At 45.3% G+C, this 12,269-nt stretch overlaps 1 protein-coding gene across 11 annotated transcripts in view; it reads left to right on the forward strand.

Annotated features, from left to right (window-relative positions):
• Window positions 1-11,494, forward strand: part of Zcchc2 (zinc finger CCHC-type containing 2) — a 50,024-nt gene extending 38,530 nt beyond the window's left edge. For 9 of the 11 annotated variants that reach the window (XM_040737541.1, XM_040737537.1, XM_040737538.1 and 6 more), the window contains 2 exons: window positions 1,729-3,198; window positions 4,122-6,109. In XM_040737541.1, the coding sequence (XP_040593475.1) occupies window positions 1,729-3,198; window positions 4,122-4,189 (1,538 nt within the window). In that variant the 3' untranslated portion in view covers window positions 4,190-6,109. Of the gene's footprint in view, window positions 1-1,728; window positions 3,199-4,121; window positions 6,110-8,153 lie in introns of those variants that run through there. The other 2 variants (XR_005873754.1, XM_040737535.1) reach the window with 2 other exon arrangements.
• Window positions 11,495-12,269: the final 775 nt, after the last annotated feature.

Genomic DNA, 12,269 nt, shown 5'->3' on the forward strand with positions numbered 1-12,269 from the left:
GCCAGATGTGGTTTCTTGCTGTACAGTTTTATGCTCACTGGGACCTCAGCTTCTGTGTCACTGTCAGCATGTCTTAAGGTGCTACTACTTTGCAAACAGTTGAAGTCCGTCTTTACCTTGTGGTGGTTTGGTAGTTGCATCAAAGGAAGCCTGCAGTGGTCCTTGCTCCTGGTGTGAGACCACACTGCACTTCTGACCTGTGCATCCTCAGAGCTATGGGACATGGAGAGAGTCCTTATTGCCTTGTCTAAAATAGCAGGCTTTCAGTGTATTTGCAATGCACGTTGTACGTGGTTCTGTGCAGTGCACAGATGATTCTCTGAGTCTTGATCAGATTTCATCTGGTTGCCACATCTGTGGATAACTCAGCATCCCTTCTTGTCCTCAGATCTGTAAGTTGATAGGCCTGTGTAGAGGATATTGCCCTTTATTCATGTCAGCTCCCAGGCACACACTGAGATGGAAAGCTTTGAACATTTTCCAAGTCTTGAGTACACACAAAGGCCTTCGGAAGCATGTGCCTTTGTTGTTGTAATGATGCTCTGAGAGTTTGTGGTTTCCAGTGGCAATACAGAAAACATCCTTCTACCTGATCCCTGTAGTGCTCCAAAACTCCTAGGGCCACCCTGTTAATATGGAAATTTACCTGAGCATCTGAAAGATGGCTTCTGTTTTCCTTTTGGACTTGATATTTGTTCTTAACCCTGTACTGATGGATGGTGTTGGAGAGGTTATTAACTTAGGGAGGTTCTCTTTGAAGTTCTGTAATAAGTAGTATAATAATTTACCTGTTAGGAGACATATTTGCTATAACAATTCACTCATTAATTCAAGCACCCCCTAATATAAATTGAGACAATTCAATTAATAGCACTTGATATTCTGTGTCAAGTGGGTTCTGTTTCGGAAGGGAAGGATAGTTTCAAAATGCTTGAAGTTGTCAGCTACATGTAACCAGTTCTTGCCTTAACTAACACAAAGTACCAAGTGCAATCCTGCTGTATTCATGAGCAGAACAGTTTTTACAGTTTTATGTCTAACTGAATGAGCTGTGTAGGCTGAAGTGCAGTACTTAACATGTTTAAACACAGCACCAGGAAGTACCTTGGCTCCTCTCTGCCCTGTCTTGAAGCTGGAGTGGCTGATGTGTGTACCGTGGTGTGGTACAGGGGTAGACCAAGTGCAGCACAGTTGTGTCTGCTGTGTGGTTGTGGAGAAATGGTGGTGCTTTCTTTCTTCTCCTGCCTTTTGTCTTCCAGAGTACAATTGTAGGGCTAATACAAGTAGTTCTAAGTGTGCCCTGTTGAATATATAGTGGTACAAATATTTACTCCATTTCCTACCCTAAGCATTTGAGTTAAATATTGTTCTAATCATACTCTTTAAATTGAATCATTTATGAGATACTTCAAAATCAGGTTTTTGATGGTACAGAATTAAGTAAATTATTTAAAATTATTATTTAATGCTTTTCTTAGTAATAAATAGTAGTGTATGCATGTCTCTTGTGTTTTATACTTCAGTGACCTTTTTTAGAGATTAAAGCATACTGAAAGCCAACGATCAACCAAAGTTAGTTTGGGCAGTTGGAAAATGTGATAGAGCAACATATTCCAGATATACCTAAAGTTTAAATATACCTAAAGCTTAGATATACCTTAATTTTAGTTCTAGTAAGAAAAATAGGAAATCAGCCTTGGTTAATCCGTGTTTGCATGTTTTCTTTAGACACGGACAGCAATTCTGAAGACTCTGGGAATCCATCAACAGCCAGGTTTACAGATTATGGCTCTGTCAACCAGACTGTCACTGTCAAGCCACCTGCTCAGATTGTCTCACTGGGGAATGAGAACGGAAGCCTTTTAGAAGCTCCATTGACCTCACACAAGTATCCACATATTCCCTTCATGCCAACTCTACACTGTGTCATGCACAATGGTGCCCAGAAGTCAGAAGTTGTCATTCCTTCACCCAAATCCACAGATGGCAAAACACTAGGGATGCTTGTTCCTAATCCTATGGCTGTCTCTACAGTGATGGAGTCCACAAATTCAAGCCCTATTGGAATCCTGGGCCCAGCAACTTCTGGAGAATCAGAGAAACACCTGGAATTGCTGGCTTCCCCTTTACCTATCCCATCATCCTTCCTTCCACACAGTAGTACTCCTGCTTTGCAGCTAACATTGCAGAGGCTGAAATTGCCACCACCACAGGGATCTTCTGAGAGCTGTACAGTTAATATTCCACAACAGCCAACTGGAAGTCTGAGCATTGGATCACCAAACACTGCCTTTATTCCTGTCCATAACCCAGGTAGTTTCCCAGGATCTCCTGTGGCTACCACTGACCCCATCACAAAGTCTGCATCCCAAGTGGTAGGACTAAATCAAATGGTGCCTCAGATTGAGGGAAACACAGGAACAGTCCCTCAGCCTACCAATGTGAAGGTAGTTCTTCCGGCAGCTGGCCTTTCAGCTGCACAGCCACCAGCCTCCTACACCTTTCCAGGCTCACCCCTCGCTGCTAGTGTGCTACCCACCCAGAATTCGACTTCTGCCCAGCCAACAAGTGCAGGCATCAGTCAAGCCCAGTCTACAGTTCCTCCTGCTGTTCCTACCCACACCCCAGGCCCTGCCCCGAGCCCCAGCCCTGCCTTGACACACAGTACTGCTCAGAGTGATAGCACATCTTACATCAATGCTGTGGGGAACACAAACGCTAATGGGACCATAGTGCCACCACAGCAGATGGGCTCAGGTCCTTGTGGCTCTTGTGGGCGAAGGTGCAGCTGTGGGACCAATGGAAACCTTCAGCTAAACAGTTACTATTATCCCAATCCAATGCCTGGACCAATGTACCGAGTCCCATCATTCTTCACTCTGCCATCCATTTGCAATGGCAGCTACCTCAACCAAGCACATCAGAGCAATGGAAACCAACTTCCTTTTTTTCTGCCTCAGACTCCATATGCAAATGGACTGGTGCATGACCCAGTCATGGGGAGCCAAGCCAACTATGGCATGCAACAGGTGGCAGGATTTGGGAGATTGTATCCAGTATATCCAGCACCTAATGTAGTTGCCAATACCAGTGGTTCTGGGCCCAAGAAGAATGGGAATGTCTCATGTTACAATTGTGGTGTAAGCGGACACTATGCACAAGACTGTAAACAGTCGTCCATGGAGGCCAATCAACAAGGTAATCACACTCACTCCCAGAGGACTTGTTTTTGAGTTCCCGTTTCTTCTTTCTTGATTACGTGATTCTGTCTTAGCAGAAAGATCTGTGTGTGTGTTTGTTTACAGAGGCTGTATTTTCAGTGACAAATCAGAATGCAACCAGAGAAACTAGTGTAGATCATCGAGGTCACGTAGCACAAGGAAGGTCAGAGGAAGTTGAGTTTGTCACTGAGGAATAAACACCAGGCGTTTTTCAAGGGTTCAGGGATATTGTGGAAGTCTAAAGTCCAGAGTGCTAAGGCCCTTCCTTGCAGTGCTGTATTTTAAGAGTTATAACCCTCTTTCATAGAGGAGGCAAAGTTTTCAAGTATTGAAAACTAGGGTGTAAGCGAGTTATCTGGTATCCAAGGATTTTAGTCTGATGAGAGTCAGTGTACAACCAGCCGGCTCACATATGTGCCCATGCTGCCCTTTCGTTCAGTACAATAAGGAAAGTGTTTCCAAGAGTCCATTGACTTTTTACAGGAACTAAGTGATGTGAACACCAGTTTGGGAGGCAGGAAGCAAGAGTAAAGTTGAATAGTGCTAACACCAGAGAAAAGAACATGCACTTAAACAGGTGTGGGTGCAGGGCCAGGGTTAGTTCTGACCATTTCTCTCTCGTGCATTTGGCCTTTGTCATTGTGCCAAATCTTACCAGAAGAGGTATGGAGTAGGAAAGTACTGGGCACCCTCAAAGGGAAGTCCAGATAAATAGCTTTAGGTTATACATGTAGCACAAGCTTACTGTTGCTTTTGGGAGAGTCACTTACCTGCCGTTTTGGACCAGAGTTAGTGCCGAGGAAGGGCCTTTGAGGTATGCCCATTTGCAATCTCATGTAGTGGTTTGTGATACATGTAGTCATAAGCGGTGACTTAGCCGTTCTGTCTTTCCTGTTTTAGGCACTTACAGACTGAGATACGCACCTCCCCTCCCCCCTTGTAATGATACGTTGGATTCTGCAGACTGAACGAGCAAAGCTTGCCTACTTAATGTACTCAAGTGCGGGGAGTCGTGGGGTGTGGAGGGGAGGAAAGGAAAGGTATTTTGTTTCTTTGTCTGTACATTTCCTAAATTTCTATGCAGTTGGGAGTTTTCATTCTCTGTACCGATGTCCAAAATAAGACAGAATGCGATGCTCCTGAGCCTCTGGTCCCCTGGCTCAACAGCAGGCTTGTATGATATATGTAACTTAAATTTCAGACAAACTCATGAGAAACGTTGATGTGTGCTTTTTTACACTGAATACTTGCTGTGTGCAATGTTTACTGAATCTTTAAACTGTGTATTGTTTTCATGACACTGGGAACAGTCCTATGGTTTGGGGAAAAGCTGTGCTGCTTGTGACTTTCCTACTTTGACCCTAAACTACACTTCTGTGGCCACCACCCTCTCCCTGGCCTGTGTGGGGGTGCTCAGCACTGTCCTTGTCGCTCTTCTGTGACCTGCTCTGTGTGAACCAAGGGCAACATGTCTCACCATACATTTTAGAAGAAGTATGTATATATGTCATAAACAACATCACGTAAATACATGTATGCGGCACTTGTCCAAATAACATGAAAACAAGTGAGAGAGAGGAAGTCAGACTGCAGGAAGCCGGAAATTTGAAATGGACAAACTGGCTTTTCGTGAGAGAAAACAACTTTTCCTTCCATCATGCTTTTGTAGCCTGTTGCTTCAGAGACACAAAGTGAACACTCGTGTGAATGTTGTTCTCTGTGTGCTTGTGTCTGTGATGACAGTCAACAGCCAGTTCTACTTGTCTACCGCCTTGACCTGATCAGGCACTACTGAGTGGAGATGTCACCTTCTGCTGCACCAGCTGTTACAGTGTTACATTGTGTTTACATGTGTGTGGTCTGTCACATCTGAACAGAAGCTGTGGGTTTCCACAAAAGTCGGGTGTCTGCTCCCTAACCTGCGTCTCATAAGCAAAGTCACTTTTATAACCATTTACCACTATGCTTGATTATACTGTGAAAGACTGAATTCCAAGTGTGTTGAGGTAGTTTTAATCATGTCAGTGCCATGTCACTAAGTTTAATGCTGCTGGGTTGTTTTGGTTTTTTGTTTGGTTTTTTGTTTTTTAACTTTTTTAAAAAGCCGATCCATGTACTAAGTTGCTTCCAGGTAATGTTTTATTTCCTGAAGTGCACTGAGGTTATCTGGGAGATTGGATGTGTCTTCAGTGACTGCCACACTCAGAGCAGTGAACGAGCACCACCACACAGTTGTAAGCTGTAAGCGTAAGGGGTAAGGGGTTCCTGGTCCTCGGTAAAGAGTAGAAATGATTGGCTTGGGTTGTGGGGAATACAGCTGGGGTGTGGCAGAGGCACTGAAATGTTAGCCTGACATTGTGAGACAAAGGAAAAAAAAAACTTGAAGAGAAGAGCTAGTTCAACACTTCAGAAAGTAGCGTTTATATTTCTAGCACCAATGTACATTCTGAGACTTTTTCAGGGGTGGGCTCTATGGGGAGAGGCAGGGGAGTGTGACCGGGTAGACAAAGCTTTAATTTAGAAAGAAAAAAGTTCAAGTAAAGGAAATTATTTTGATTAAATATATTTTATTTGATCTGGGTATTTTTGGACCACATTATTAAATTGTTACGATGCGGTTGAGTGGTTCAGGGGAGAGCACCTAAGCCTTGCACAGGCCTGTTGTGACTCACTTGCCAGGTATACTTTATGGAGTTTATTTTATGATTTCAAAAACTGTACTGTACATAGGAGGTGTGTTACCTTCTCCTTATTTGTATGTTTACCATATACTTTGATATTTGAAATGTTATGTACTGGAAAGGCCACTTATATTTCTAGGACAGATTGGATTTTATGCAACCTTTTTCCTTGAATTAACAGCAATAAAAAAAGTGAAAACAGCTTAAGAATTGTGCCTCATTGCAAGTTTTGTAAAATTGAAAGTGGGTTTTCATGGTAATTTTTCTGGTAAGGAATCAGTTCATTTCCCTCCACACGGGATTTACCACCTGATGTCCTGTAGTCTTTCCCTTGTGTAGGTTATCAGTGAATCCTCCAAAGGAAGGGAAGTCTGTATGCCAAGGTTGTCTTCACAAATGGGAAGGCCATCTCCCCAGAAGTTAGGCCTCTGGGTTAGGAGCCCCCTTATGCACAGCACACAAGTTCTCCATTGTGTTGATTTCTATTTTTTCTCTTTGGCTGTGGGAGGCACGCAGCTGTCATGGTTTGTTCTTCTATAATCCAGTTTAATCAAAGTCTTAAAACCATCAGACAGTTCTAAAACATTGGAGGCCACTGAGCTTTTTGTGCTGTCAAGGTCTTTCTGAAGTGCCTCCACTCCTGGTATTCAGCATAGGTGGGACACTGAAGGGTCGGTCCAAGGGTGGTAGACTATTGCTTGACCACTACACACAGGTGTTTGGTTGTTCACAGAGCACTGTGTTAGTTGTTTTACTACCATTATGATAAAACACCATGGTCAAGGTAACCTGTAGAAGACAACTGTATTTGAACTTACGGTTCCAGAGAGTTAGAATCTGTAATGATGGGGGGGGAGGGGCAGAGCAGGATGCTGAGGTTCTTGTTTGGAAGTGCCAACCCAAAGCAGAGAAGGCAGGAGGCCACTCTCATAGCCTGCCTCCAGTGACACATTCCTCCACCAAGACACACTTCCTAAGCCTCCCCCAAGCTGCCACCATCACCAATCGGGGACTAAGTATTCAGTGTCTGAGACTGGGGGGACTTCATTCAAGCCGTAGCAGGCACCGGCTTCCCCATTTCCCCTGTCAGTGGACCTCACAGGAAGAGTGAACCTCACATTAACCAGCGCCCCACTGCTCTCTCCCTCCCCACCCTTTACCCCACTAGTCAGTAGTCTGTTGGCTCACCTGTTGCCCACTGTAAAAGCTGCTCTTTTGGACCTTGTGAGCCTACTGGGGCTAGGTCTGCTCATCTGCCTTGTGACCCATGCTGCGGTCCCGACACTCACTTTAACACCTTGATACAGTGTCATGAAGATGGGTGTTAACAAATGGATCCATTGTCTGTCAGTGAACGTCAGGTGACTCGCTTCTCTCCCTCTTACCAAGTTAGAATCAGGGATTCCAGGCAGGCGTTTTGTGCTGTCCTGGTTTGTGTGAAAGCTTGTTCAGGCATCTAACTAGGTGTGCAGTCCAACTGAAGATGTGGATACACTGGCTTTCCAAGAGTCACAGTGTCTCCTTCCAAGTGACACACACACACTCCTGTGCACTAAGGGACCCTGGAATGCTATCCTGGCAGTCTCCCAAGATGCTGTCACAGAAGAACAGGATGAGACTCCAGAGGGGTTTTGTAGGCTGGTGGGAGAGGTGAGTTGAGTTGAAACCTGGTCCACGATGTGACAAAATTCACGATCACCACATGAGGAACAGGAAGCATGTGGCAGGAAATTAGAAATGGCTGTGGTGTATGGTCAGGAGCGAAGGGCAAGATTAACGGTTTTAAGACAGTGGGTATGCAAACAGTGAGGACGGCAGGGAAGTGGGAAGTTACCAGGTCTTAAATAGGAAAAAGCACAGTTGTAGACTGTGGCTAAGGTCCATCTGTCTAGATAGAGCCAAGAAGGGAGGTGTAAATTGAGGCTTTTAAATGGCGCTCTGCTCAGTAGCACTGAGAGGGCCTCCGGTACCAACTCTGTCCCTGTAAGCATGAGGAAGATGGACCTAGGAAGCTGGAGGAGCTGCCTAAGTCTGCCTCCTGCCAACAAAATTTGCCTACCTTGAAGAGTTTGTCTTTGGAAACCTCCCTGCTAATGGCAGAGATGCACAGTTTTACACAGCCAGAGTGTCAAAGTGTGTGTTTGTGAGTCTGCCATTGCTCTATGAAGTAAGTCTGTTTAGTAGGTGAATTTAACATTTAGTTTCTATGTAAGTACTAAAAATCTTTTTTTTTTTTATTTTTCCTGAAAAGGTTCTGGCTTTTAAAAGACCTCCAAGTTTTAATAGCATCTGTTACTCAAGGGCGGCATCCACGAAGGCTTGGGAGGCGTCTTTATTCAGTTCTGTGTGCCGATGGATGTGTTCCCACAGTGAAGCCACGAAGAGGCAAGCTTCAGCATAATCCAACCCTTCGGTGACTTCTCAAGAGAATGCAAATGCGTGTACACACACAGCACACACATTGGTTTTCAGAACAGAGGGTGACACTGAAGACGTGATCGAATGAGCTCTCTGACTTGCATCTCTGATCTTCTTTTTCACCGGGCAAGGATGGCTACAATGACAAGGGCTCTGGGGTCCCAGAGAGGAGCAGGAGGTGTGACGGGGACCCTGAGTGACCAGCTGCACTATTGACTTTCACTACGAACTTGAACAGACACAGGCCGTGCTAGGAAAGGCAGCCCATCCTTTCTGGGCTACCCCTATTACTCGTTTACATAGCTTGGGTCCCCAAAGTCACTTTAACACGACTACTTTTTGTTGTTACTGTGTACAAATCACAGCTACTGTGCCTATTCATGTAAAGGTAATTTGTTGCCAAATCTCAGGAGTATGTGTAATTGCCTAATGCTACCCTCTGTCACAGGGGTGCATGAGAGCATGAAGCTCTTCTGGGAAGTGCTGTGTGCCAAACACACCTGGACCCCAAAGCCCTCCCTTCCCTGGAAGTCACAAGCAGAATCCTTTCCTCTCCACATCGGTTGGGGTAGCGTTGTGGTGAGGGTGGAGAGATGAGGTGAGGTAGGGCTTGTTTGTGGGGGCTGGGAGATGAGGTAGGGTGTGGTGGAGTCAAGTAAAGTACTTCATTGTTTTTCTTTTTCCTCTCTGGGCTGATTTTGAGCCATTGTGAACAGGGGTCCTGGAAAAAAAAAAAAAAACCTACCAGAAAAAAAAGTTACTTGTTGGAAAGCAGTGCCACCTGGTGGGAGACAGAAATTGTGCAAGCAAACGTGTCATTTCCTATTGACCTACTTTAGAGAACATTGTAATAGAGAGCATCTGACTGTAAAGTGATTTGAGGCGGCACCGCTCGGTCTGTGTGTGCGTGCGTGCATGTCAAGGCATTGCCGTTCCCTCTCCAGCGCTCACTCTGAAAGGGCTGGGAATTTGAGGTTCAGGGACATGAAGTTCCACAAAGGCGTCAGTGCTCACCTCCCTGCTCCATGCCCACCCCCACTGCAGCACTAAACTGAAGCAACATGCTATAAATCTGTAGGACGCTTCCTGTACGAGGGCTGGGCCTGGTGGAGGACACTGGCACACAGGTCATGTCCCAGTCAAGCCGAGTGTCTGTTCTCCTGTGCTGAAGGACTGGGGGACACTGGATGGGGTAATGTGCCCGCAAACAGGGCGCCTTGGAACATCGACAACCAAGCTTTAAGCATTTGTATTAAATTGCCACAGTATCAAGGCTCACTAATAAGTGAAGGTTTTAAGTGTGCACAGATACCCAGCAACGAAAGACTGCTTAACTTTACCAAGGTTTTGTGTGTTAGCATTCAGGCTGGATGACCTTGCCTGCCGGTACTCAGGCAGTACTCTGACCTGCTTGGGGTCCTGACAGCGTCATCAACAATGTCACTACAGTTACAGCCCCTCATAAAGTACAGCCTGCCCGCCCTCCCCCCCCCCCTTTCTTCTGCCACTCCTGTCGCCAGAGGCCATTATCCCTCCCTCCCTTTTTTTATTCTCTTCCTTCAATTAAAAACAAAACAAACCCTCTACATGAGACCAGTCACATGGTAGCTATCTCAAGCGCTCTGTTTTTTAAATTATAGCATTGACCTTGGCAGGCAATCTGAGGCTCTCTAGGATGCTGGAACCCAGTCCATATATGACAGTATCACTTCTCCAACTAACTGATTCCCTGGACCTCTCCATCCAACATGAGTGAGAATTTGTCTCAACCGTGGCTTCTTGACTCTTAAACAAGTCCTGCCATCAGGCATCCACATGTCTCTTGGGGCTCAATACCCCAGCCCCTGGGCATCTGGGTGATCACCCACTGGCCAGCCTATGCCTTCTCGATCATCTCTCTCAGGATCAGGGCCCTGGCCCCTGCCCTGTGTTTGACAAATCACCGAGCAGTCTGTGCCTTCTCAAAGCCAATGCTTTCTGAATTCCTGGGGCACTAGGAATTGCAGACCTTCTCATTCATGGGCACTACATCTTCCACTATACCTCCAAGGGCTTCTAAACTCGTCTGCCTTTGCAATCAGATCTGGCCCAAATACCCCTTAGATATCAATCCAAATGGCCACTTCCCAGCACCCTAAATCCCAATATTTGATGCGCAATCAGATCTGGCCCAAATACCCCTTAGATACCAATCCAAATGGCCACTTCCCACCACCCTGCATCCCAATATTTGATGCGACCTTTGCAACATTCTGTAGTGAGCCAACAGATGGAAAGGAGCCTTTTTCTTATCTTCACTCCAAGCCCTCTCACTGCTCTTTCTAACTCTGCTTCTTTCATTAAAGGGTTCCAGTGTTGCTTTCCAAAGCATCAGCCTGCCTCTGCTGCCAAAGCAGTTACATGTCGCCAGGTCCCTCTCTGCTGTGTGTGTGTCATGTGCATCCTTTGAAAGTGTGGACCAGTCTCTAATTTCTTCCCTTGCCCCGCCCTGCCCATCTTCTCTCTCTCTCTCTCTGTCTTTCTCTCTCTCTGTCTCTTCTGTCTCTCCTCTCTCTCTGTCTCTCTGTCTCTCATTCTCTCTCTCTCTCATTCTCTCTCTCTCTCTCTCATTATCTCTCTCTCTCTCTCTCTCTCTTGTCTGTCTGCCTCTCTCAAGTCCGCACTCTGACGTAGCCTTTCACTCTTCTGCTCTCTCCATCCCCTAGAGGCTTTGCACTAACTCATGTGTGGTGTGTCTGCTTAGTGGCAGGGCCCGCCAAAGGTCCTCACTTTCTCCAGTTTCGTTCTTTTTCTTGACTCCAAAACCTGCTTGTGTCTGTCTGCTCTGCCTTTCTAAATGCCCTGTCTTGGTAGAAGCCAGCCGCCTCCTGCCCAGCACTTTTCCTTTTTAATTTATTCAACTCCTGTTAAGGTGTGTATGTATGTGTGTGTGTGTGTGTGTTCACAAACATGACTTGGATTTAACTATGTTCATGAATGTAAGCTAGTTTTAACTGTATGTAACTTGGATTCAACTTTGCCTATATGTACATGGAACTATTGATTAGAATAACATGTTTTAAACAGCAACCATGTGGTTCTCCAACTTCGCTAATGACCTAATCATGATGTAGGCAGCCACATGCCTGGCAGCCAACTTTTACTAAGGTTAAAGAGTAAATTTCTTAGTATTAATGAGCTCTGTTCATTGTATCTCCTAGACTAAGGAAGCAACAAGTCTCAAATATTTTAGATTGGTATGGGCTTTTTGACGATGACAAAAATGCATGGTTAAATCTGTTACAACATTATATGTGTGATTCAACTCTGCTTTAAAATACATTCTGCTAGTGATAACAATTTCAGGTTATAAAGATCTACTCGGATTAGCAAAAGATTTACACCTAAGTACTTATGCCTTTGCCAAGTACTCAACACCAAGCTTCTAGAAAACTTAAACAAGCAACAGCATAGGTTTGACAAATAAGGTATTTGATAAATAAGATATACTTTCTATAATGGAATGCATGGTCCCCCATGAGGGTCCCTTTCCCAGTTGAGTATTTGGGCTGAGGCCCCCATGACCTGTCAAAGGCAGTGCTGGCCTCTGTGCTCCTGAAGTCCCTGCTTCTGGGCCACACCCCAACTCACAAGCCCCCTTTCTCCTCCCATTTTGCCCTGGGATCCTTTCCTTGTCACTCTTCCTTGCCTTCCCAGGAGACAGTCTTAGCAGCTTGGTACAAACTTCTCTTTTTACCCACAGAGTGGCGATCATAGTTTCTTTACTGAACACGTCTATGATTAAAAGGATTTATTTAGAGACTAGAAAAGCTTCAATTCAAAATCATTATTTTTATGAGGGCCCTTTTGGGGGGTACCAGCCCCTTTTTAGGATCCCTTATGAGGTCCTGTTAAGGCTCTATAGCCAGCGAAGGAAAAATAGCTAAGGGGGTCTGAGGGAAAGAATTGA

The sequence above is a fragment of the Mesocricetus auratus genome, unplaced genomic scaffold, assembly GCF_017639785.1.
Source record: "Mesocricetus auratus isolate SY011 unplaced genomic scaffold, BCM_Maur_2.0 Super-Scaffold_100676, whole genome shotgun sequence".
Lineage (NCBI taxonomy): Eukaryota > Metazoa > Chordata > Mammalia > Rodentia > Cricetidae > Mesocricetus > Mesocricetus auratus.